Source organism: Megalobrama amblycephala, linkage group LG3 (assembly GCF_018812025.1).
Source record: "Megalobrama amblycephala isolate DHTTF-2021 linkage group LG3, ASM1881202v1, whole genome shotgun sequence".
NCBI classification, from domain to species: Eukaryota; Metazoa; Chordata; class Actinopteri; order Cypriniformes; family Xenocyprididae; genus Megalobrama; species Megalobrama amblycephala.
Window position 1 is genome coordinate 61,684,040 of NC_063046.1, and position 27,840 is coordinate 61,711,879.

At 36.6% G+C, this 27,840-nt stretch overlaps 1 protein-coding gene across 2 annotated transcripts; it reads left to right on the forward strand.

Moving 5' to 3' along the window:
* Nucleotides 1-1,538: 1,538 nt before the first annotated feature.
* On the forward strand, nucleotides 1,539-27,840 carry nsmaf (neutral sphingomyelinase (N-SMase) activation associated factor). Of its 2 annotated transcripts, XM_048186434.1 has the most exons (31): nucleotides 1,560-1,725; nucleotides 3,463-3,552; nucleotides 5,933-6,011; nucleotides 6,088-6,152; nucleotides 6,266-6,302; nucleotides 6,381-6,431; nucleotides 6,544-6,615; nucleotides 6,691-6,738; nucleotides 6,819-6,871; nucleotides 6,942-7,071; nucleotides 7,152-7,223; nucleotides 7,351-7,459; nucleotides 10,052-10,228; nucleotides 10,302-10,381; nucleotides 10,482-10,572; nucleotides 13,244-13,307; nucleotides 13,387-13,438; nucleotides 13,578-13,698; nucleotides 15,696-15,827; nucleotides 15,911-15,953; nucleotides 16,087-16,247; nucleotides 16,334-16,442; nucleotides 16,519-16,577; nucleotides 18,002-18,066; nucleotides 19,440-19,507; nucleotides 19,605-19,728; nucleotides 22,141-22,224; nucleotides 22,607-22,757; nucleotides 22,847-22,949; nucleotides 23,062-23,174; nucleotides 26,056-27,840. In XM_048186434.1, exons 1-31 carry the CDS (start codon nucleotides 1,688-1,690, stop codon nucleotides 26,148-26,150), a joined length of 2,736 nt encoding a protein of 911 aa, XP_048042391.1. In that variant the 5' UTR covers nucleotides 1,560-1,687; the 3' UTR covers nucleotides 26,151-27,840. The 2 variants fall into 2 exon arrangements, 1 of the variants encoding a protein (XP_048042391.1); XR_007184364.1 differs by lacking the exon at nucleotides 26,056-27,840 and having other exon boundaries at nucleotides 1,539-1,725; nucleotides 22,141-22,291.

The window sequence follows — 27,840 nt, forward strand, 5'->3', positions numbered from 1 at the left end:
TCCCGCAGAAATGGGCTACTTTAACACTGTTGCCGCAGGTTGAGTTTAATATTCGCGGGTTGAAGCGACCCCAAATAACATGATATTTAGCCACTGGAATGCAGATTTTACCAGGGGAATCTCGCCAAAAACTCAGATTTTACTAGGGCTGGGTAAAAAATAATTGATTTCTTGATTTTAATCGATTCTCATTTTTACGAACCGATATTGATTCTTAAATCCCAAGAATCGATTAGTCTAGTTTTCAGTTGATGAATGAGCAGAATATGTAGCGCCTCCCATCCAATAAATCGCAATAATCTTTGTTACTTTTGATATGAAGCAAAGTCTCCAATTTCAAATGACGTCCATCTTATTATGAGATTCAAAAAATAAATACAGTTTTGGCGCTGTTTAATGTGGTGTGACGGATCGCTTTAGTGCCTCAGTTAAAGAGAAGCATGTGATCATCCTCTCCTCCGCTTTAATACCAGTTACAGCGCGAAATAAACATGCATGAATATCTGAAGGTATGTAAAATATACAGTACAACTTACCGAAATCCGTATCATGTCTCGTGTAATCGCTCAGTGTTTCAACCTCGGAAAGACGTCAAAAGCTTGTAAACAATGTCACGTAACGTCACATTAACCTCAGAAAAACATATTCAGTGACCATAAACTCATTAGTCAGCTAGAAAAGTGAACTCTAGAAAGCAACATTCTGATAAATATAGCTATGCACCGTTACATATTCATTATAATTTTTAATGTTCTTCAATATTTAATGCATGTTTGAATAAATCAGTTATGACAGCCGCAATTTAAATGTTTATATTTAAAAAAAACTAACTGGAGTAGAAATATGTCATTTGAAACTTTATTTATAATAAAAACATCGAGTGTAATTTAAGTGTTTGTATATAAATAAGTTAATTTAACCTTCAATCTTATTATAGTAGTACCAGCTGACTCTCATGTGTAGTTTACAGCATTAGTTGAGAGATTATTTTCCTCTAGAAAATTTGCCATGTACTGAAAATATTGAAATACTACATCCAAAATAATCAATATCGAATCGAAATTGTAATCGAATTGAATCAAAAGCTTGTGAATAGTAATCGAATCGTGAAAATTGTGTCAATACCATGCCCTGGATTTTACCCCCCGAATCGGAGGACCCCACAGGATTGGGCTGGTTTTGAGTAGCAAGAGGGCGGGTTTTACTGTGAAAACCTGGCAACCCTGACACCAGCGTAGCTCCATCAATATACAATAAAGAGAAATATATTTTTCAACATTTTTTTTTTTTTTATGATCAGACAAATTAAGGCCCCGAGAAGACGTGGTTTGCACACAATGTATTCACGGGACTTACTGCTTTTATAAAAAGTTTTCATAAAGTAATCACACAGCAGGATATGTAAATGAGGCCACGGTCAAACGCAGCTTAGCCAATCATAATCAAGGAGCGGAATTGGTTTTATTAATACAAAATCCCTTTTAGTCCCTTTACTGCACAATGTAAAGTTATGAATGGATGAAAACAGATTTAAATAAAAAATAATTATAATAATAAAAACTCGACTGTTATTGTTATTTCTCCAGGGCAGCGTGACAGAGATTTGAATGACGGAGTCGACCAGCCGGAGCTTCTTCCGCTTCCGAGCACTTCCGTGTTTACATGTCGCTGCTGCCGCGGGTCCCTCATGGCTTTCATCACGAAGAAGGATCGCGTCAAAGAAAGGTAGAGTTGCACTGTCACACTTCTTCAGCTGGAGGGTGTTTTCCCTCAGGTCCGTGCAGCTGTAACACTCGGACCTCAGGCCTGTTGTGTCACTTCAGCTCGCGGGATCAGGGCCAGTAAACGGACCAAACACACGTTCAGTAGCATCTGTGACCCTTTCTTGTCTCAAGCGTGTGGATATAATATATTCACCTTACAGCAGTAAAGTTTAGATAGTGAGTAGAAGACCTCTTTGTTTTGATCTCAGTTTTTGAGGGAAAAGCCATTTTGAAAAATGTGATTGTCAATTGTCACATGACCAGCTGTGACTTCATCAGTATTCATTTGTTTACATGTTTACTTTCCTTAAAATCACCATGAAATCAAAACGGGCCATTATTTTGTTTGTTTTTATATCATCACTATTTAAAACAAAACGTGTTACGAGATTCCAACTTGCAAAAAGACACGTCCTCGTACAACTCGTAATTGCAGCTTGTAAACTGGGAATTTTCTGAATCATAACATTACAGACTTTGATTTGAAGCATAAAAGGATTTGAAAATACAAATGGCTTTAGTGAGGGAAAGAACTACAATCCCATGAAGCATTGCAAACAGCATGGAGAAATACAAAACTACTCATTTAAAAATGTTGATATATATATATATATATATATATATATATATATATATATATATATAAAAAAAACAATATATTTTAAGTCTATTGCAAAATATGCTTAAATATACAAATAATCATCTATTTTGAGAGCGTAAGGAGGTGTCATTCATAGGGAGTGGGCGGAGCTATAGAGCTATTTTGCCTGTTTCGACTCTCTTATTGGCAGAACTGTCTGTAAACTAGGGCTGGGCGATATATCGCATGCAATTGTCACGCACATTTCATCAGTAAATCCGGTTCCCTGATTGCCGCTAAATCGCCATCACCTGCTTTCAAATGGAGCGGCATTTAAAAGACAGAACCGTAGATCACTGACAAGCTACGCAATATCGCGTTCATTATCGAAGGCGATTCATCTGCGATATGAACGCGATATTGCGTAGCTTGTCAGTGATCTACGGCTCTGTCTATTAAATGCCGCTCCATCTGAAAGCAGGTGATGGCGATTTAGCGGCAATCAGGGAACCAGCTTTACTGACGAAATGTGCGTGACAATTGCATGCGATATATCGCCCAGCCCTACTGTAAAGCATCATGGGTAATGTAGTTTTTCAATGGTAATCAATGGAGAAATACAAAACTACTTATTTAAAAATGTTGAGTTTAGATATATATAACAATATATTTTAAGTTTATTGCAAAATATGCTTGTATATACAAATATTCAACTATTTTGAGAGTGTAAGAAGGCGTCATTCACAGGGAGTGGGCGGAGCTATAGAGCTATTTTGCTTGTTTCGACTCTCTTATTGGTGGAACTGGCTATAGAGCATCATGGGTAATGTAGTTTTCACCACAAATTCCTCTGTTATACACGATTCTTTAAAAAATAAGATGAAATAATGCATGGCTTCAACAGAAGCAATTATTGTTAAAAGCCAATTTCCCTATGGAGAAAATGAATGGAGTTTTTACCTCCGGAACCCGACTGTTCTGCTCTATGGTGAAAGACTGTGCATGTACTGTGAAATTATTATTCGATTAATTTGCAAGTTTCTTCATCCTCTTTGTTTTCCCTTATTTCCTCTCTCTATCCTATTTCAAACATTTCCGCTTGCTCATGTTTCTGTGCAGATTTTCGCTGTTGTTACTGGATCTGGAGGAACATTATTTTGAACAGCACACTGCATATAATCTGACCAGCAGCGGCCCGGAGGCAAACAGGTGAGCTGAAGAACTGATCCTGAATAATTTATAAGGGAAATGCAAGAGGTTTGCAGAATATGACACTGACTCGTTTGATTCTCAATGATTCGGAGTCGACTCCAAAAGAGTCAGTTCCTTGATAGCACTTGTGTCTGGGCCAAATGTAAAGCAGGAATCGACTCTTGTTGGCTTGTTGCTGTGTCCAAAATCTCTCTCACGTTCACTCATTCACTAATCCCTGTAGTGCACGGCAGTTGAGTGCACTGCATGAGCAAGGAGTGAATAAAAAATGTGGCGAGGCATTTGAAGGCTGCATACGTCATCGAGTCGGTCTCATTTAAGAAAAGTAACCATTAGATTGCAAAGTAAGAAAGAAATTACAGTATTTTACACCCCACAAGGAATAAGTCAATTTTATTACTTTTCTTAAATAAGACATCCTTGATGACGTATGCAGCCTTCAAATGTGACCTCTGGAGGACGTAGCCTCCGAAACGAGACACAGCTAGAGTAAATTAATATTACTTAAAGATATTTAATGCAAGAATCAGAAACTATTATAATTGATTTACTGTCCTCCAGGAATCAAATGTCCTGGCGATTAGGGACTTCACTTGTTTCATTACTGGATGAATCTTTAAAATGAATGATTCAATGACTCACTCATAAAAACTTCACTTGTTTTATAACTTGATGAATCAGCATTTTTGAATGAATCTCTTGATTGAATGATTCAATGACTCACTCATGAAGACTTTACTTGTTTCATTACTGGATGAATTAGCTATTTTTTTGATGAATCTTTTGAATGAATGATTCAATGACTCATCCATAAGGACTTCACTTGTTTCATTACTGGATGAGTCAGTGTTTTTGAATGAATCTTGTGAATGAATGATTCAGTGACTCGCTCATAAAGACTTCACTTGTTTCATTACTGGATGAATCAGCATTTTTTTAATGAATCTTTTGAATGAATGATTCAATGACTCTTAAAAACTTCACTTGTATCATTACTAGATGAATTAGCATTTTTTAAATGAATCTTTTGAATGAATGATTCAATGACTCATCCATAAGGACTTCACTTGTTTCATTACTGGATGAATCAGCATTTTTGAATGAGTCTCTTGATTGAATGATTCAATGACTCACTCATGAAGACTTCACTTGTTTCATTACTGGATGAATCAGCATTTTTGAATGAGTCTCTTGATTGAATGATTCAATGACTCACTCATAAAGACTTCACTTGTTTCATTACTGGATGAATCAGCATTTTTTTGATGAATCTTTTGAATGAATGATTCAATGACTCATCCATAAGGACTTCACTTGTTTCATTACTGGATGAATCAGTGTTTTTGAATGAATCTTGTGAATGAATGATTCATTGACTCGCTCATAAAGACTTCACTTGTTTCATTACTGGATGAATTAGCTTTTTTTTAATGAATCTTTTGAATGAATGATTCAATGACTCTTAAAAACTTCACTTGTATCATTACTAGATGAATCAGCATTTTTTTAATGAATCTTTTGAATGAATGATTCAATGACTAATCCATAAGGACTTCACTTGTATCATTACTGGATGAGTCAGTGTTTTTGAATGAATCTTTTGAATGAATGATTCAATGACTCGCTCATAAAGACTTCACTTGTTTCATTACTGGATGAATCAGCATTTTTTTTTATGAATCTTTTGAATGAATGATTCAATGACTCATCCATAAGGACTTCACTTGTTTCATTACTGGATGAATCAGTGTTTTTGAATGAATCTTGTGAATGAATGATTCAATGACTCGCTCATAAAGACTTCACTTGTTTCATAACTTGATGAATTAGCATTTTTGAATGAGTCTCTTGATTGAACGATTCAATGACTCACTCATGAAGACTTCACTTGTTTCATTACTGAATTTATCAGCGTTTTTTAATTAATCTTTTGAATATATGATTCAATGACTCATAAAGACTTCACTTGATTCATTACTGGATGAATCAGTGTTTTTGAATGTATCTTTTGAATGAATGATTAAGTTAATCACTCATAAAGACTTCACTTGTTTCATTACTTGATGAATCAGCGTTTTTGAACAAATCTCTTGAATGAACGATTCAATGACAAATACAGTTTTTTTTTAACAGTCACTTGTCGCCACCTACTGGTGTAAATTAAACTAATTAAAATGACCTTGTTACAATTGTTAATTACCTGCGGTAATTATGAGTGAAACATCACGTCATCATTGTGTATCAGACATCGCCACCTTGAGGAATAAAGGTGAATTGCACTTATAACTGTCATTGTTTGCTGGAATTCTTCCTCTTCTCTACGAATCAGAATTCAATCTTTGACGTCTTTTAAATCTCTATTTGTTTTTACTCACAGACGAAGCAGCGGCTCATTAAAAATCTGTTCCAAATCAGTCATTTTTGAACCCGATGATGCGAAGGAGCCGATTTTAAAGGTAATATCGTCATATTATCATCACACTCATCCGCTGTGTTTTTATTTGCTTCAATAAGAAAATGTCTTTCCTGCAGATCCCTCTGAAAGACTGCAAAGGAATCGCGGCGCTGGAGGAATCGTTCCGCAACCCGTTTATAGAGTAATGCCGATGATGACTGCTCACATGAACCCGTTTAGTTGTGATGTGATGGAGTATTAGTGTCGTTTTGCAGACGTTCATCATTTTTCTTTCTTTTTCATGCGTGTTTGCAGAAGTAAACCTGCCTGTATTCTTATAGAAACCAAGCAGGTGAGTTCGCCTCAGTTTCACTTCTGTACTCTCGCAAAACTTCAATATGTAACCCAGCTTTCTGTATTTATTTGTCAGATTTATCTAATTAAAGAAGAAAATGCAGTTGCTCCATATAAATATGAAAGGGTGAGTTCATTTTTCTGTCTTTTGTGTCCAAGATTTTCAGTTTTGGCACATTTTATAATGCATAATGTTACTGATAAACTGATGCATCGGTTGATTAATTGTTGCACGTTAGGGAGAAAAAAAGGTCACGTTCCAACTGGAGGCGTCCGGAAAAACGGAGGATGTTGTTCAGATGTTATTACAGGTTTGGATTTTTCTTTCTTTCTTTTTCTTTGGTACTTTCATCTTGTCTGCTTAAATAACTTGTCCGTTTTTACAGTTGCACAGAGCGTCCTGTCTGGATAAGCTGGGTGATCAGACGGCAATGGTCAGTACAAACTTCCATATGTAATTATTTGCTCCCTTTCTTGAGGATTTGTGGGTGATCTGCATGTGTTTCTGTTGAAGATTGCAGCCATATTGCAGTCCAGGTTGGCACGGACATGTTTTGATAAGAACAGGTAATATTCCCTCATATGTCACAGTGTTCAGATTGTCGTGGTCTAGTAGGAATATAACGCTTGTGTGCAGTTTTCAGGAAGTGACCGAACGCCCACACATGGAGTGTGAGGCGGAAATGGTTTCTCCTTTGGTGACAAACGCGGGTCACATTTGCATCACCGACCACAATCTTTACTTCCAGCCTCTGAACGGATATCCTGTGAGTTTTCACGCTTTCTTTGGGATGTTTCTTCACTTCCTTCTCTGGGGTTCTCATGTGCGTTTCTGTATTTCTGAAAGGATTCAGTGGTGCAGATTGGGTTACACAGCGTAAGACGCATCTACAAACGGAGACACGGCCTGAGGCCTTTGGTGAGAGATTTTCTTTTTATTTGTTTTGTGTCTGTTATTCTGTTTACACACAAATACACAGCTGTCATTTGCAGACATGCATTCATATGTGGATTTACCCTGTGTGTGTGTGTGTGTGTGTTTTAAGGGCCTCGAGGTGTTTTGCACAGAGAATGATCTGCGCTCGGACATCTACCTGAAGTTCTACGGTACTAAAGAGAGAGATGAGCTTTACTACTACATCGCAACCTTCCTTGGTAGGCTTTATTTTTATGTGTGAATTTGTTGAGGAATATTAGTTGTGGGTTATATCGCATTAGGACAAGTTGTTTTAAATGTTATTTTATAAAAATAATGCTTTGATAGTTGTACCTTTTTAACTTTTCCCATTTTTTCTGCTTCATGAATTTTGGGTTTGTTTTGCTTCTAAAAAGACATTAACACTTTGAGGTCTGAAAACGCGCCGGCGCGTTTTGCAGGTTTTTTTTCACATTGAAAAAAAACAGACTTAAAATACTCCGTCATTTTTTGTCATAGAGACATAAGTAATATATCAATTGAAACTATAGAATATCTTCTTTTATTTGTGTACACTCAGAGTAAAAACAAAATGTTGTGATTTTTGTAAAATAAAGAAAACTAACATGATGCGTGATCTCTCGTCTCCCTCTAAACGAAGTCCAATCTGATAGTTCTCAGAAAATGAACTGTAACTTAGTGAATACTAATCACAGAAAAATTTAACTTATGTCTAAAAAAACGTTAAGATGTCAGGTTTTAAATCATGTAAGTCAAATCGAAAACAAACCTTCTGTGTTTATGTAATCTGTATGAAAAGAGAGCCATGTCAGAAGTCCGTGATTCAGCTCATTATCCGCTAATGCGGCCACGCCCACGGAGCCAGCGCTATTCAGACGCAAATTCAGTCAATACATGCATACATCGTCTCAATCGTGTATTTATTGTCTTGAAAAGTGTTTATCTGGATGTAAAAGTCATGGTTAGGGAGCTCTAGAAGACATGCAGTTAGTTCCTGTTTTCTTTTCTTCTGTAGATGAATTTTAGATGAGTTTTTGTTTCTTTAGCGCCCTCCGACTTCAAGTATGAATTGAAAACATCAGCGCTCATAGTAATGACAATGAATATTAAATAAATATAACTCCTCTGTATAGAAAATTGACATAAGCATATAAGAATCCAATATTTCTCCAAATGTGCATGCTTTTAAACTAAAAGCCTATATTCAAACTCTTTGCATCACAGAAATACATTATATTTTAAAGTATAATATAAAACCATTACTTTATATTGTAATAATATTTTTCTGTATGTTTCATATATCATGATGAGCTTGAGACATCACAGAAGGTTTTTTTCACAGCCTACCTGACTGAAATGCCTCATTAATATGCAAGTCATTTCAGCTCATTATTATTCAATTCTTTTGTCTTCTCAGGTGAGAATGGCCCATTATTCATGCAGATTCACGCCTCCACGCATACTGTGTTTCTTGGCAAAAAGTGTCTTACAAAAACTAAATCAATATATTGTTTTATATGAAGGAGTAGGCAGCATAATTTTTACATAATTTTGAAGCAAAAACTCTAGTTTACAACCTCCAATACCCAGAAGTCTTGTGAACACATATTTAATATACTTTTTTTGGCTTTATTTCAGTGACTTACGTTTTTTGTTTTTTCAATAACCACGCATAAATGTTATTCCTTCAAAAACACAAACATGTACATACATGTTCCTCACATATTATGGTAGCCTAGTTTGTGCTGAATACAGTGTAATGACACTTTTGTCATTAATATGTTTATGAACAACTGAAAAAAGCACAAATGTCAGGGCATGTCAAAACTTCTCCAGGCCCCAAATCAGCCTCAGACTCCAGAGGGTTAAATAGCCTATAACACATAATCCCTTAATTTCACAGACAAGATTTAAGAGACTAAAATGCATGTTTTCACTGAAAGCAATCTTAATCCTAAAATGTGTCAGTGACATTGTTTTGTCTCAAGATGCACACCAGTAATGTTTTTTTTTTTCTAAGGCGTGTTTATAAAAGCTGCTTAAATGTCCTAATTGAACTAAGATCTAATCCTGGCTTAATTTAAGCCCCGTCTGTGAAACCAGGCCAGTAAATACATTTTTAATGCAACCTTAACCCTTCTTTTTACTTGTGTGATATTAAGTGTCAGTAACAGCAGGTTCCCCATATAGTGTGACAGTATTCCCCACTGTAGTGTTAAATCTTTCCTGAGCATAAATGTTTAGTAGCTTTTTTAAAGTCAATCCATGTGTTTCTATATCCCTATTTGAACGGGATTAGTTTAACAAGGGTAGATGGAGTAATGTAATTTTACCACAAGACGTCTGTGGTAAGATTCACATGGGAAGATTCACGTGCGTTAAATGCACTAAAAATTTAAATGCGTTATTTTTTCTCCGTATATAATTAAGTTAACACATTAAATTGACAGCCCGAGTTAAAATACATTCTCTTTAGTTTATTGTTCATTGACTACTATTAGTTTGCCATTCATGGGCTTATTTTAAGTTTTGTTACAAGCTGTTCACACATTAGCAATAAAAAATCTATTAATAGATGAACATTCTTACATATAGCCTGTTTAATTTATTAGGATATTGTTCTGGCATTGAGTGTAGCATAAAGTTGGTCAGATGCGATCATCCCTGCTTTACCTCGCTGACCTCTAAAGCATTTAAACCCAACAGACTTGTCTTGGTTTTGCAGCAGGGTCCAGAGTTTGTACTGTAAGTACGTTCATCCCAGTTTAAATGCACTGAATTGACAGGAGATCTGTGTGTTTGTGTGACAGAGAACCATATAGCGGAGCACACGGCAGAGAGCTACATGCTGCAGTGGCAGAGAGGTCACATCTCCAACTATCAGTACCTGCTGCATCTCAACAACCTAGCAGACCGCAGTGTGAACGATCTCTCCCAGTATCCAGTGTTTCCCTGGGTCATCAGTGACTACAGCAGCGCACAGCTGGGTCAGTCTGTCTCTAACACACACACACATGTGACATGCACACACTCGTATACTGAAAAACATGTTTATTTCAGACTTGCTGAACCCTGCTTCATTTCGAGATCTCAGTAAACCAATTGGAGCTCTGAACACTGAGAGACTGGAGAGATTACTGGTGAGAAATCCTGACTGAAGCACCTTCTCATCATATAAAAATAGCAGACGTGAATGATTTGTTTTTGTCTTGTGTGTGTGTGTGTGTGTGCGCGCTACAGGAACGCTACAGAGACATGCCTGAGCCTCGTTTCATGTACGGCAGTCATTATTCATCACCTGGATATGTGCTTTTCTACCTTGTCAGAGTTGGTAAGCTTCTATTTGTCTGTCTGTCAGTCACAGGCAAGGGAGGATGTTTGATTTTGACATCGTTGGGGACATGAAAGAAGTAAAATATAAAAGAAGTACCCCCCCCCCCCCACAGTTTGATTATGTAAACCAACAACATTACAATTTAGCTTTCTGTACTTCATGGTAGAATATCTAAACAAGCATACATTCACAAGTGGAAAAAACAAAACAAAAAACAAAAACATTATTCAGATATTTGGGGGGTGGGGGGGGTGCAGTATGTCACTTTATTTTAATAATAATTGAACTAACGATGATTCTGAAATAAAAAACCCGAGACCCTGTAGGGCCTCAAAGTCTTAAATTCAGATTGATCCAATTTAAGGCCATTAAAATATCTTAAATGTTATAAAAAAAAGTCTTAATCATCATTTCAAGAGGTCTTAAATTTGGGTATGGAAAACTAGGAATCATGATGTGGCTTAATGTGATTGATTATTAAACTTTAAAGGGCGATGATTTAATTAGGCATGCCTGCTGCATGTTTCACAGTAAATACGCCGCTGTTGTTCATCTTACAGGATCATTCAGCTCAGTTCGCGATCAGTGAATACCACAGATTTATGCCAAACGATTGGGGATTGCTAATGATGTACTGCTGATGGATTATAACTAGGGCTGTCAATCGATTAAAATTTTTAATCTAATTAATTACATACTCTGTGATTAATTAATCTAAATTAATCGCATACATAATTTTTGCTGTGAAAGTATTAAATATTTCAATTCAAATGAATCAATGCAGGGTTTTTCCTGGGTCAAAAATGGTCTTCGTGGTGACAGACATTGTCATCCACACAAACAGTAAAAAGTGATCTACGAGCCCGATACTGACAATAAAGTACTCGTCACTCTCACTGTAATTCTTTCTTGCCCTCTTTGCAAAAAAAAAAAAAAAAAAGATTTTATAGCTTTGTAAGAGAAGATGCTTTTTTGCTAAACCTGAAAAGTATTAAAAAGTAGCATTTAGAAGTTATATTAACTAATAATATAATTTTCTACCATATACAATTGAATGCACCTAGCTAACAACAACTTGCTTTGTTCTGGTTTCACCTCACTCCAGTGTAAATTAACTGATTTTATAGGTAGGCCTAATTTACTACACATTGTCATTTAAATAACCTGAAAATACTGTGCATTATTAAGGCTAATTTTACTAACCACTCTTGCTAAATGGGGTAAGCACACTTATGTTCTCATTTCAGAGTTGTTCGAGTAAATGATTCATTATAGACCGTGTGGACAGATCAGTTGTTGTCATGATTCATTAAAATGAATCTGTTCAAATGAGTCATTAGGTCGCGAATTGGACATTAGCGGACGTTGACGCGTTGCGTGCGAATCGCGACTGTTATTAGGACATCGCAAAAGATTTGTCAACACAGAAAACACTTCACCACTGGATAGGATTTTCTTTTTGTTTACTGAAAGTGTGGTTTATGTCAGCTGCACGTGCAGGGCGCCTGTCAGAGAAGATGAGGTGACGTTCTTTTGAGCACTATTCACACCCAGCGGTTATTCAGGAAAAACATTCTCCGAATGCGCCTCGTGAAACATGGATTCGGTCTTACGAACTTTTAGCATTGTGTCAGTTGATTTAGATTATTATGTGTGAGGTAGAGAGAGAGCAAAGACGGTGCTTACTTTAAAGACAGAGAGAGCTCACGCGCACGAGAACGGCTCCAGGTTCAAAGGTCAATACGGAATAGATTAATCTGCGTTAATTTTTTTAACGCGTTATTTTTTCCCAGATTAATTAATTGAAATTAACGCGTTATTTTGACAGCCCTAATTATAACATTATTATGGTGTTCATATCACCTGCAAACTCGCCGCCTTTCAGAGAAATTCAACGTTAATAAGCGCAGCTGCTTTGTATAACCGGGGTAACCGCTATATTTCTGCTGTTCCATAAGTGTCACCTGCTGTCAGAGAGCGAATTAAAAACGTTTTGTGCATTAAAATTTTTTGTTTTTGTCAAAATTGAAAATCCCCATATTGAAATATCTGGGATTGAACCATATAAGTACTTCAAAATGAAGAAAAGTTTAAGAACCAAAATCTTAAAGGAAATCTTTAATACTTCATGAGTTACAGGTATGCAGACTTACATTTTTCCCACATTTTTGAACTGTCACCATTGGCATATCATGCAACAAAGATTACTAAAGTCAACAGATTTTACTTAATAGACATACCAATCTCTGTAGAAATAAAATAATGATGTTCCCATCTTTCTGAACTCATTTTCCCCTTCTGTAATTTGGCTCCAAATCTCAGGTGAAAATCATTAATTTTAATTTACAAATATTGGATTACTCAGTAAATATTCATCTATTTAATATTTTGGCTTCCTTCTTCATTTATGTGTCTTTCACCACATTTTTTAGCCTCTGGTTGAGTTTACACAGATATTTTAAAATATGCTTTTCATTTATGTGTGTGTAACAGCAGTCTGCAGAACACTTTGAAATGCTGCCTTGTGAAAGCGAAACGAACCAAGAATAAAACACATACTAAACTGTTTAAATTGCTGTTGCGGAACAAAACACACAACCTTCAGGTCTGAAAATGCCCTCAGTGTTAGATTTGGACGTTTGATGGCACGTCTTTTGCCTCCCTGCAGCTCCAGAGCACATGCTTTGCCTACAGAACGGACGCTTTGATCATGCAGACAGAATGTTCAACAGGTATTTGCAAACACACCAGCACACAAACATACAGTTACTGAAAACATTAGTTTACAATGATGTGCACTTTTGAGTACAGTGTTGGTGAGACATGGAAGAATTGTTTAGAGGGAGGCACTGATTTCAAAGAGGTGAGTGTTTTACAAATGCAGTGTCTTTTATTGATCATATTGCAGTACTTTCTTAATAATTCAGTGTTCTTACTGTTTTGTGAACAGGTCCAGTTTTAGGTCGTGCAGTAGTATCACTTGTGTGTGTGTGTGTTTACAGCTGATTCCTGAGTTCTATGGAAGTGATAGCAGCTTTCTGAAGAATCTGCTAGGGTTGAATCTGGGCCGGAGGCAGGGAGGAGGCAGAGTGGAGAATGTTGAACTTCCTCCGTGGGCATCAGGTGCACATTCTTTCTTTTGTCCCTCTCATGCCGATCAGCTGATTTTGGCACAGTAGTTTGCCGTAGGGTGTCGTGGTGATTCGTAAACAACGATGCAAGTTGTTAAAGAATCCTGCAGCAGATCTAGGCAGGTGGAGCTGGGGAGGTGGAGGGGTTCAGAGGAACTCAAACACTGAACGAGACTGTTTGAATGTTGAACAAGCAATCTCATTGGCTGCAGGATCAGCTTGTGCCATGTGGTAATGATGTGATTGCATGTAAAGGACCATCAGTCAGCACCCCCTAGAGTTTAATGACTGAACTAGGTATTTCTTTAAAATTATAGTCCCTTTGATTGGGAAAATGTTTGAGATATCTACAGAATATTAGCTGTTATCAGTCTAAAAAAATTTCAAGATATGGGGCAAATTCACTATTTAATCTTATTCAGACTTGCGGTTTTCATTAAAACTAAAAAAAAAATCCCATAGACTTTCTTCGGAGGGGCTAAAACTTTTATACAATAACTAGCAATTAGCTTAGGATATGTTAGCAATGTGATAAAACATGCTAGCAACATGCTAATTCATGTTAAGAATGTGTTATAATACTATCATCATGTTAAATCATGCTAGCAATGTGTTAAAACATACTTGCAACATGTTAAATCATGCAAGCAATGAGCTAAATCATGTTACCAACATGCTTAATCATGCTAGCAACATGTTTATTCATGCTAGCAACATGTTTATTCATGTTAACAACATGCTAATTCATGTTAACAATGTGTTATAATACTATCAACGTGTTAACAGTGTGTTAAATCATGTTAGCAGCATGCTAAATCATGTTGGCAAACATGATAGTTCATGCTAGCAGCATGTTAAAACACTTGCAACATGTTACGTCATGCAAGCATTGTGTTAAATCATACTATCAACATGCTTAATCATGCTAGCAATTTGTTAAAACATGTTAGCATCATATAAATCATGTTAACAACATGCAAGTTCATATTAGCAGAATGTTAAATCATGTTGGCAACATGTTAAATCATGTTAGCAGCATGCTAAATCACGTTGGCAACATGCTAGTTCATGCTAGCAATGTGTTAAAACACTTGCAACGTTAAGTCATGCAAACAATGTGTTAAATCATACTATCAACATGTTTAATCATGTTAGCAATGTGTTAAAACATGTTAGCATCATAAATCATGTTAACAACATGTTAGTTCATGTTAGCAGAATGCTAAATCATGTTGGCAACATGCTATTTCATGTTAGCAGCATGCTAAAACACTTGCAACATGTTAAGTCATGCAAGCAATCTGTTAAAACACACTAGCAACATGCTAATTCATGCTAACAATGTGTTAAAACATGCTAGGAACATGTTGATTCATGTTAGCAATGTATTAAAAAATGTTAGTATCATATAAATCATGATAGCAAAATGCTAGTTCATGTTAGCAGAATGCTAAAACACTTGCAACATGTTAAGTCATGCAAGCACTCTGTTAAAACACACTAGCAACATACTAATTCATGTTAACAGTGTGTTAAAACATGCTAGGAACATGTTGATTCATGTTATCAATGTATTAAAAAATGTTAGCAACATGCTAGTTCATGTTAGCAGCATGTTAAAACACTTGCAACATGTTAAATCATGCAAGCAATGTGTTAAATCATGTTACCAAAATACAAAATAATGCTAACATGCTAACAACATGATAAAACTTGCTAGGAAGCTTATTAACTTTCAATCTTTCAGACAAGGCTTTGTCAAGCCAACATAAAAGATTGTCTCAGTGAACTTTACTTTCTAGTTAATGGCTTTAACTTTATAACAACAATTAATATCCCACACACATTTACTAATTAACATGGCAAATGCATGAACTTCATGTGGGTTACCTGTAGGTGGCGTGTGCAAATAAACACCGCCATCAGTGGGTGCAGTCTTACCTCTTATCCTCTCTAACACTTTACAGTTGTTGTTTCGTTCATATGCAGATCCAGATGACTTCTTGCAGAAGATGCGTCTTGCACTGGAGAGTCAGTACGTGTCTGAACACCTGCATGAGTGGATCGATCTGGTCTTCGGCTACAAACAGAAGGGAAGTGAGGCTGTGGCCAGCCATAACGGTAAAATAGGCCAACACAAGGATTAGTATGTTTTTCATCTTATTTTAATGTGAATAAACACAACGATGTCTGCTATATTACAGTTTTCCATCCATTAACGTATGAGGGAGGAGTTGACTGCGATAGGTAAACTTCATTAAATTAAAATCGATCTTTCTCTAATTAAATAGCTCATCTTTGAATAGTTTTTGATCCAATCTTTATGTGGTTTATATGTGTCAGTGTTCATTTGTCAGTGCGTATGTGTGTGTTTCCGCAGTATTGAGGATCCAGATCAGAAAATAGCCATGCTAACTCAAATATTAGAGTTTGGACAAACGCCACGACAACTCTTCGTCACTCCTCATCCTCAGAGGATCACGCCACGCTTCAACAACCTGTCCGCGACGCCCAGCCTCAGCAGCAGCGAGCTCTCGCCAGGTACGACAGTGACACACGCAATTGCAATGCAATTCATGACCCCGTTAAATCAGCCAGTATCTGATGGATCTCTGTGATTTGTGCAGCGTCTCCTAGTATGGAGTCATTCGAGGACCTGACGGAGGAGAGTAAGAAAATGGCCTGGAGCAACATGAACAAACTTGTTTCGCAGTCTTGCCACAAAATACACAAGGAGTAAGTATCTGTTCATGTGTTTGAGAACAGACGTATAGAGAGATCTGCTTCTGACCCTGTTGCTTCGGTTCTGCAGAGCGGTAACGGGCATTGCTGTGACCCTCAATGGAGAGTCCATCTTCTCAACCTCTCAAGGTTTGCAACTTGTCCCTTGTTTAGTCTCGATAGTCTGTAAAAAGTCTGCCATAAAATTAGCTGAGATTGATTTCTCAGAACTTTAATGTAATGATCACCTCTAACAGGAAGATATAAGCAGGCTTCTAGCATGAGTTGGCACAATGCTAACATGTTTAGCATGTTTATAGAATAAATTAGCACATTGTTAGCATGTTTCTAGCATGACTTAGCAAATTGTTCACGTTTTAGTGTTTTGTTAGCATGTTTTTAACATGTTATTAACATGATTCTACCATGATTTAGCATAATGCTATCGTGAATTACCACATTTGTAGCATGTGGCTAGCATCATTTAGTATGTTGTTTACATGATTTAATACATTGTTAATATGTTTCTAGCATAACTTTGCACATTGTTAACATTAACACATTGCTAACAGGTTTTAACATGTTGCTAGCATGAATTAGCACATTGTTAACTAGGGCTGGGCGATATATCGCATACTGTCAAGCTACGCAATATCGCGTTCATTATCGAAGGCGATTCATCTGCGAAAATGAACGCGATATTGCGTAGCTTGACAGTGAACTACGGCTCTGTCTATTAAATGCGGCTCCATTTGAAAGCAGGTGATGGCGATTTAGCGGTAATCAGGGAACCGGCTTTACTGACAAAATGCATGTGACAATCTCATGCGATATATCGCCCAGCCCTATTGTTAACATATATTTCTAGTATGGTTTAACACCTTGTTTATAACTTGTTTGGTAACATGATTTAGCACATTGTTAGCATGTTTCTAGCATGAATTAGCTCATTGTTTGCATATTTTAGCCTGATTTAGCACTTTATTAGCATATGTGTAGCATGGGATTGCACATTGCTAACATGTTTTAATATGTTGCTAGCATGATTTAGCACATTGTTAGCATATATTTCTAGTATGGATTAACACATTGTTTATAACATGTTTGGTAACATTATTTAGCATATTGTTGGCATGTTTAAAAGGGAATTAGCACATTGTTTACATATTTCTAGTATGAATTAGCATGTTTTAACATGTTGTTAGCATGGTTTAGCTTAATGCTATCTTGTTTTAGTATAAGGCTAACATGATTTAGCACATTGTTGGCATGTTTCCATCATGATTTAACACATTATTAGCATGTCTTAACATTGTTAACATGATTTAGCACATTGTTAGCATGTTTCTAACATATTGTTAGCATGTTTAAAAGGGAATTAGCACATTGTTATCATATTTCTAGTATAAATTAACACATTGTGAGCATGTTTTAACATGTTGTTAGCATGGTTTAGCTTATTGCTATCATGTTTTAGTATATGGCTAACATGATTTAGCACATTGTTAGCATGTTTTAACATTGTTAGCATGATTTAGCACATTGCTAATATTGCATATTTTATTCTCATGTAGACTCTACACTGAAGATGTTCTCAAAAGATAACGGCCTGCAAAGAAGTGTGTCCTTCTCCAACATGGTAAGCTCTCTAGAGACTGTAGAAGCTACGCTTGTATTAATCCATTAAATTGTGTTAGATAACACGTTATACTTTACTACAGTGGTTTTCAACTAGAGTTTTTGAACAGTGAAAACAGCTTTTTAAAGACGCTCTCCCAAGTTGGTAAATGCTGTTGTTTCGGATTTCTGCCGCCTCTTGCTACGTCGTAATCACGTCACTACTAGAGCAAGCTCCTTGGGCGATTCGCGCGAATCACTCATTATACGCGTCAAACGCCCGAAATACTCATTCACGCCACCTCATTCATGCGAATCGCGCCGCAGGATGTCTATTTGCGTCTTTGCATTGACTTAACATGTAAATCACTCGCGCTTAACGCTTCATTCGCGTCTGGTGTGAACGCACCATTAGGCTGCTGTCACTTTAAGACTGAATACATGGATCCAGTATAGCCTATATAGTCAGACAAACCATCTATGACATGTTTGAAAAAGTAGGCTTTTAAGAACATGTAAAATTTAGTTTCTAGTCCTTGTGGTTCAAGAGTTATCATAAACGTAAGTGCAACTTTGGACAGTTGGTGGCGCTACAGGGAATGAGTTAGAGACTTTAAATTTGCTGTGGTTATGCATGGATCCATTATAGCCGACTGACACGCACCGTTTATGTTCACTTAAAACATAACTGACTGCCCCTTGTGAATACTCGCCATATTTTTGTGTATTTTTAATCTCTATAATTAAAATGTATAATTCAGATTTTGATCTCCATATCCATTTACATATATTATATATATCTTCCAAGGGGTTTTTTCCCTCCTAGGACTTTTTTCCCAGTGTTAGCACGCTGGGTTTTTCTCCTAGGGGGTTTTTTCCACCCCTGGGAGTCAGCCGACATTGGCTTAATGTAGCACCATCTTGTATATGTTACATATTACCACGCTTGTTTGTACAGCTTATTTTTAACCACTTCCCTTTTTTCTGTGCTTCTAATATGTAAAGCTGCTTTGAAACAATTACCAATTGTAAAAGCGCTATATAAATAAATTTGACTTGACTTGACTATTCGAAGCGAAAAACAAACGTAATGTCCGTGCACTGATATAACTGCCCCATAAAAACTTTATTGCAATGTTTCGACCATCATGTCTTCGTCAGGCACCAGGCTTCAGTATTTATTCTGGCACCAGGATGGTTTTATTCGGGAAATGCAACATTCAAATTTTTAAATGAAAAAAAAAAAAAATCCACTTCTACTGAAGTGTAAAAGTTTTAAATTTAAGTGTGGCTTAAGGGTCCAAATACGTTTCGGGGCCCCTGTATACCACGGCCACATTAAATAAAAGTTTATTTGAGCTCCAACTAAAACACACTCTTCATATTTGACTCAAGGCGCTGTCCTCCTGTCTGATGCTGCCTGATGATGAGATCGTCGTGTGCTCGTCCTGGGACAATAACGTGTAAGCTTTTATATAGTAACCACAATCATATCCCTATAATTCTTATGTCATTTCTTCAATCATTTATCACATTTGATCCCTTTCTTGTTTGCTGTAGGTATTTTTACTCAATAGCATATGGACGAAGACAAGACACTCTGATGGGTCATGATGATGCAGTTAGTCATATGTGCTGGAGGGATGACAAACTTTACACAGCATCATGGGACTCTACCGTGAAGGTGTTCTCATTTACTTTGCTTTCTTGCATACCATTTAGGGATGGCTAAATCTGACATCCTGTTTACTTGATACTAAAAGATTAAAAACAAATTCTTGTCTAGATTCTTTCATACGTTTCATGACGTTTAGGCATTTTCATTAAAACTATATAGTGGCAACACTTTACTTAAAGCCTGTATATATAATGCATTATAAAAGTATTTTTAATGGATTAATTATGCCTTGTAATGCGCCTTATTATGCATTGTGTGGAATAATTGTAACCACAGTTATAATACATTATAATACTTATCTATTCATTGAACACACTTTTAGAAAGTATAATGCATGAAAACACATGACAAACAGCCAATTTCAGATGTAAATATAGCTGCAAGCAGCCAATAATGCTGCCAAGCACAAAAAAAGGCATGATGAGTTATGCAAACATGGCTGGCAGCTTCAGACCAACTGCAAAAATAAAGACATTTTTAGATTATATTAGACAGAATAGCTGAAAATATATGAATATTATCTCTAGTAATATGGTTAAATTGCTTATGACTTTTGACCAATAGGTGGCGCTGTTACCAAATTGATGTTGTGTGGTCAGTGTGAGGAAACAATGACATATAAAGTTTGGTGTCAATATGCCAAAGCGTTGCAAAGTTACAGCCTCAGAATCAGCTTGGCATCATGCCATCAAATGTTGTCGTTATTCGAAAACAGTTTGGTCAATCAAAAAACTTTTAGAACTTTTTTTTCCCGGCATAGTCTGAAGATGATTTTGGTGAGAATCGGACAAACTAGGAGTTCAAAAAAGTAGGTTTCTCGAAGAAATTCAAAATGGCGGACAACAATTTCGACCAAATATGGCATGACTGGTGGCATTGTGACTCAAGATTTATAAAAATAGGTTAAATTAATCAAAAGCTATCAGCATTTTTAAAGAAATTCATCATGAATTTTGTTGTCTCAAAAAACTTTTGAGTATTCAGGTCATGGTGCTGATGACACATTAACAACATGCTAATGCGTTCATAAAATACAGCTTTTTACCATAAAATTCAAGATGGCCGACACCCAAATGGCTGATAAGGGAAAATTGGGTATTTTTCGTCTCTGTATGCTGCACTGAATCAAAAGAGAGTTTTATGACTTTTTTGGCAAACCATTCAGAAGTTACTGAAGCAAAAATATCCATTTTTCATATCTCCCGACCAGTAGGTGGCACTGTGCCGAAACGAGTAGACTGAAGGCTGACCCATGCCAAGGGGGACATTCAGATTAACTAGGAGAGTAAACATATGGCCGGAAAGGACCATGAAAGGGTCTCATCATGTATTGGTCTTGATATCTTTTGACCCATCCTTCACCTAATAACAATTTTGATTTTTAATTTGCCACACCACACCAAAGGGGTCTCTTTATAATTCTTAAATTATAATTATTCAGCCAATTTTATTAATTCATCAAACGGATCTAAACAGATATCCGTCAGAGCAGATCTGCACGGATCTTCCTCACTCCGGAGGGATAATCAAAATATTTGTCAGTTAGTTGTGTGTTTAAACAGTAAACCTTACAGACAAATCGTCCTGGACTAACTCTTAGAGCTCCATCCAAGGATATCACTACCTATTATGAGATGAGTTCAATCAATCCTACCACCACAGGAAATTATTAAAAACAATTTACCTTTGATGAAGGATTACCTCTCAGTCCCCAGTCCTGTGTTTCTTGGGAATATCCCGGACGAGCCCCCAAACTGTTAGCCTCAGGTCATGCTTGTACCAAGACCATTTTGACATGCTCTTCATCTAATCTGTTTGCACATTATTTGAAAACGTTTGGGTCTATCATAAAGTGTTTAACAAAATTTTGCCAGCACGGTCTGAAGATGATCTGAGCCAATTCTGGTGAAAATTGGACAAAGGGTCTAGGGTGAGTTAAAAAACGTATGTTGTTTGTAGTAGCCCTTCTGGTTTAAAAGCTCAAACGTAAGTGCAACTTCGAACAGTTGGTGGCGCTAGAGGGAATGAGTTACAGACTTCAAATATGGTGTGGGTAATGTTCAGATTGTCTTCTGTCTGTGTGCCAAATTTCATAATTTTCTCACAAGCGGTTCTATGGGCTGCCATAGACTCGAGCAGAAGAAGAAGAGGAAGAATGGATATAATAGATGCCCACACACTTTCAGTGCTTCACCCCTAACAAGCATTCTGATAATATTATAATGCATTTTATTCTTGGTTACAATTAATTCTGAAAAGATATAATGCATTATACATGAAGGCTTTTAGTAAAAGGTTATCATCGCATATTCTAACTAATTTACTCTCCTTTTTATATGGTTATAATAATCAAAGATACTTTAAATGTAAATCACCTCTTGTCATTGACTTCCTACTTTCTCGGTTTTTCTTTTACAGATTTGGAAATGTGTCGCCGCTGACATCTCCAGTAATAAACGGACTCGGTTTGAGCTGCTTGCTGAATATGAGCACGAGGCCGGGGTTGGTGATGAGGAATCCTTAAAAAGCTGCAATATAGGCTATTCGTGTTTGGCACTTTGCAGAATCGGTGTGCAAAAGTAGTGCAAGAAATTCTCTTAACCCTGCTATATACACTGTATGATTCTATGAAAGTGCACTTTTTCTATTTGGGATTTTCAGTGTGAACACACTACTCACAATATTTATACTACGCCATAGAATAGTGCAAAAGTACATGAATTGGGACACGCCTTTTGTTTTCCTGTTATATAATTCTGTAATGTTATGGTAGAATATTTTATGTAGGATATATTAGACACTATTTGTAACCTATTTAAGAAAAGTGCCTTTACGTTATTTTGGCGTATAACCTTCATCTAATTTGTGTATTATGTATGCACAGGTGAACACTTTAGATCTCAGCCCAGCTGGCACACTTCTGGCGACGGGTACTAAAGAAGGAACCCTCACTGTCTGGGATCTTGCCAGCCCTGTGCCGCTGAATCAGCTGACCTGCCATTCTGGGAAGATTCATCAGGTGGCCTTCAGTCCTGGTGAGTGTGTTTATGTGTGAACACTGATCCAGATGTATGTGGCTTGTTTGGGGGGAGGTCGTTTCATAAAGATGTGTGTGTGTGTTCAGACAGCAGACATATCTTGAGTGTTGGCGAGGACTCGTGTTTGGCGGTCACAGATGTGCAGACAGGCATGCTCATTGCTACTGTACATGCAGAGCTGGAGCAGAGGTGAGCAGAACACACAGTACATACTGCACAATGATTCATGTTAAGGAGTTATCGTGTCAACATGCAGAACTTCCTGTACTTTCCATGTTAAAGATCTCTGTCCTTCTTTTAGGTGCTTCTGCTGGGATGGAAACACGGTGTTGTCTGGAGGGATGTCAGGAGATCTCAGCGTGTGGAACCTGCTTAGCAGTAAAGTCACCCATAAGATACCTGCTGCTCACTCAGGTAAACACACACAGGAAAGAGAGTAGAGAAACCTGAAATCAGTTAACTTAATTGTGCGCACAATTTCGCAAATCGAGGGAACGAAATAGTAAATCGTGTGCATGATTTCGCAAATCGAGGTAAATCGTGCGCATGATTTCGCAAATCGAGGGAACGAAATAGTAAATCGTGTGCATGATTTCGCAAATCGAGGTAAATCGTGCGCATGATTTCGCAAATCGAGGGAACGAAATAAATCGTGTGCATGATTTCACAAATCAAGGGAACAAAATAATAAATTGTGCGCATGATTTAACAAATCGAGGGAACGAAATAGTAAATCGTGCACATGATTTAACAAATCAAGGGAACAAAAAAAATTGTGCACATGATTTTCAAATCGAGGGAACGAAATAGTAAATCGTGTGCATGATTTCGCAAATCGAGGTAAATCGTGCGCATGATTTCGCAAATCGAGGGAACGAAATAAATCGTGTGCATGATTTCGCAAATCAAGGGAACAAAATAATAAATTGTGCGCATGATTTAACAAATCGAGGGAACGAAATAGTAAATCGTGCACATGATTTAACAAATCGAGGGAACGAAAAAAATTGTGCACATGATTTTCAAATCGAGGGAACGAAATAGTAAATCGTGTGCATGATTTCGCAAATCGAGGGAACGAAATAAATCGTGTGCATGATTTCGCAAATCAAGGGAACAAAATAATAAATTGTGCGCATGATTTAACAAATCGAGGGAACGAAATAGTAAATCGTGCACATGATTTAACAAATCAAGGGAACAAAAAAAATTGTGCACATGATTTTCAAATCGAGGGAACGAAATAGTAAATCGTGTGCATGATTTCGCAAATCGAGGGAACGAAATAAATCGTGTGCATGATTTCGCAAATCAAGGGAACAAAATAATAAATTGTGCGCATGATTTAACAAATCGAGGGAACGAAATAGTAAATCGTGCACATGATTTAACAAATGGAGGGAACGAAATAGTAAATCGTTCGCATGATTTCGCAAATCGAGGGAACGAAATAGTAAATCGTGCGCATGATTTAACAAATCGAGGGAACGAAATAGTAAATCGTGCGCATGATTTAACAAATGGAGGGAACGAAATAGTACAGCGTGCGCATGATTTCGCAAATCGAGGGAACGAAATAGTAAATCGTGCGCATGATTTAACAAATGGAGGGAACGAAATAGTAAATCGTGTGCATGATTTAACAAATTGAGGGAACGAAATAGTAAATCGTTCGCATGATTTCGCAAATCGAGGGAACGAAATAGTACAGCGTGCGCATGATTTAACAAATCGAGGGAACGAAATAGTCAATCGTTCGCATGATTTCGCAAATCGAGGGAACGAAATAGTAAATCGTGCGCATGATTTAACAAATCGAGGGAACGAAATAGTAAATCATTCGCATGATTTCGCAAATCGAGGGAACGAAATAGTAAATCGTTCGCATGATTTCGCAAATCGAGGGAACGAAATAGTAAATCGTTCGCATGATTTCGCAAATCGAGGGAACGAAATAGTAAATCGTTCGCATGATTTCGCAAATCGAGGGAACGAAATAGTAAATCGTTCGCATGATTTCGCAAATTCGAGGGAACGAAATAGTAAATCGTTCGCATGATTTCGCAAATCGAGGGAACGAAATAGTAAATCGTTCGCATGATTTCGCAAATCGAGGGAACGAAATAGTAAATCGTTCGCATGATTTCGCAAATCGAGGGAACGAAATAGTAAATCGTTCGCATGATTTCGCAAATCGAGGGAACGAAATAGTAAATCGTTCGCATGATTTCGCAAATCGAGGGAACGAAATAGTAAATCGTTCGCATGATTTCGCAAATCGAGGGAACGAAATAGTAAATCGTGCGCATGATTTCGCAAATCGAGGGAACGAAATAGTAAATCGTTCGCATGATTTCGCAAATCGAGGGAACGAAATAGTAATTCGTGCGCATGATTTTGCAAATTGAGGGAACGAAATAGTAAATCGTTCGCATGATTTTGCAAATCGAGGGAACAAAATAGTAAATCGTTCACATGATTTCGCAAATCGAGGGAACGAAATAAATTGTGCTTATGATTTCGCAAATCGAGGGAACGAAATAGTAAATTGTTTGCATGATTTCGGAAATCGAGGGAACGAAATAGTGAATCGTGCGCATGATTTAGCAAATTGAGGGAACGAAATAGTGAATTGTATGCATGATTTAGCAAATCGAGGGAACGAAATAGTAAATCGTGCGCATGATTTACGGGGCTCTGTAAACATTGACGGAATTTTCCGTGTTTTCACTGTTATACAGCAGGGGGCGCTGTTATGTATCTTCTGAAATAGTAGAGAATCTCTTGATCAAAACATGCAAAAAAGAAACATAAACAAGCGATAAAAGCTTTGCTTATGCACGTTGTAGTCTGGAATTTTTTTTTTTTTTTTCCCTGCGGTGTTCAAAATTTTGCTTTTTTTTTTATGAAACTTTTTAAGAAAAGTGTTGTAATTTTTTTTTTCTTTACTTTCCCATATCTTACACACTTTTAGGACTGAATGTTGTTGGTAAATTTGAATATGTACGTACAGAGACACTATAAATAGACAAATTGACATAAGAAATAAACTGTATCTAATGAACTACAGCCTTAGAGGGTGTAGAGCAAAAGTTCAAAGACCAAATAGTCCAAATTTGAAAAAAGGAACATGGGAATATGACAGGTGTTTACAGTGTTTCAGTACAGTAAGAGGGCTGCTGTAGAATCTTTCAAGGCGCTGTGTGGAACAGCTTTAGCATGTGTAGCGCTCTGTTAGGGAAGAATCCAGAGTTTGGAGCAGAGCTTCATATGATCCTGTCTGTGTTTAATGCAGGAGCAGTGACGTGTATGTGGATGAACGAGCAGGGCAGCACGATCATCACAGGTGGAGTGGACAAACAGATCATCCTGTGGAAACACCAGTATTAACAGCTCGGCGAGGTCCATTTCACCTTCACCCACTGAAACGGAGATCTGTTCAATATCCTTTTATGAGAATGTCGTTTGAACAGATACTGTTGCAGGGCTTTAAATCAGCTGGTTTTACATTATTTAGTGTTTTTATTGTGTTTTAGAACTAAAACTGGAATGTTTTCACGGAGATGATTTCTTTTTTCTTTTATTATGTAATACATAAATAACATCTGCCATGTCAAATCCTGTTTTGAATTCAAACAGCCACAATTCATACGATTTAGTTAAGACAATCAGCTATTATGATTTTCATTATTATTATTATTATTGCTGCTTTTGATAAATGTAAAAACCAAATCATCATTATTATAAATCATAATACGTCTTGCTCAGTTCTGAGATCAACTCGTGACTCTTTATTATAGGTGACACAGGAATATTAGGAAGTATTAAGTAGTTATTATATATGGAATATGTTTGAGGTCCTGCAAGTTTGCTGCAGATGTTTTTTTTTTTTTTTTTTTTTTTTTAATGTGCCTTAATTTTTAATAATTTAAACTATAAATGCCCACTCTTTAAATATGCTCGCATGTTCAGCTCAAATATATACATACGAATTATTACAGTTATGTATGATGATATTTCATTGAAGGTTAGAGTAAAACCTTCTGTAATATAATAAAATATAGTATTACATCTTGAGAGGTTATGGATGCATTTGTATATATACAAGTTTTATATTTCATACACTATTATTTATGTTATAATAGGATGCCTTGAAAAAGTGCTCTTCAGTGAAGAACATTTTGAGCGTTATGTATTAGAAAAGTTAAGTCAATATGGCAGGATTATGCAATGTTCTGTAAATCAATGAGCTCACGAGTTATTAAGAGATGATTATTACTGTCACTTTAAATATGAATAAGTTGCATTTTTGACTCGTGTGTGGACTGCACGTTTTAGTATTGTATGTTTACGTGTGTGTTTTGATGTGTGTAATTCTTTTCTTTTTATCAAATATGTATTTTATTTCCTCATGTGAGAGAAACTGCTGGAAATCCAAAACGACTTTGCTGACGGACCAAGGTTGTTGCGTTTTTGTTTCTGCATTTACGTTCTACCGAACAGTCACTTCTTTTAAAAGCTTTTTTCTTTGTTTTCTGTATTGTTTTAGTGACGTGACTAATTAGACAAAGATAAAAATGGGCCTCATTCTGATGACATCATATATTTGTGTGCATTTATATGGCATTATTGCATAATATTACTTCACACACTTATGAGACAAATTACAAGGCCAAGTCTAGTAATTGGAAACATGTATACATTTCTTTTACGACGCGTGTTTAAATCCTCTCTAAATCCAGGTTATCTTCATAGATATTATCATTGGAAATCGTCAGTAATGCATATCCAAATTGAACCAAGTACAGAAAATTTGTTAGACAATTGTTTTTCATCTTTGATGTTATTATTTAAACTCTAATGAACATGTTTTTGTGAAATGTGTTTCTTTAAGTCTTGTACTTTAGGTTTTTTCTCTGACGGTGTTTTTAGTTCATGTGATGTTTCAAATATCTGTAAAAGTCTCTTAAGTTATAATATTTTGGGGAATTGTCAGCCAAACTAAAGTTTCTCTATTGGGCCTATTACATTCTTGTAATAGCTGTAAACAAACGAACACAATAAAACTACACTGGCACAC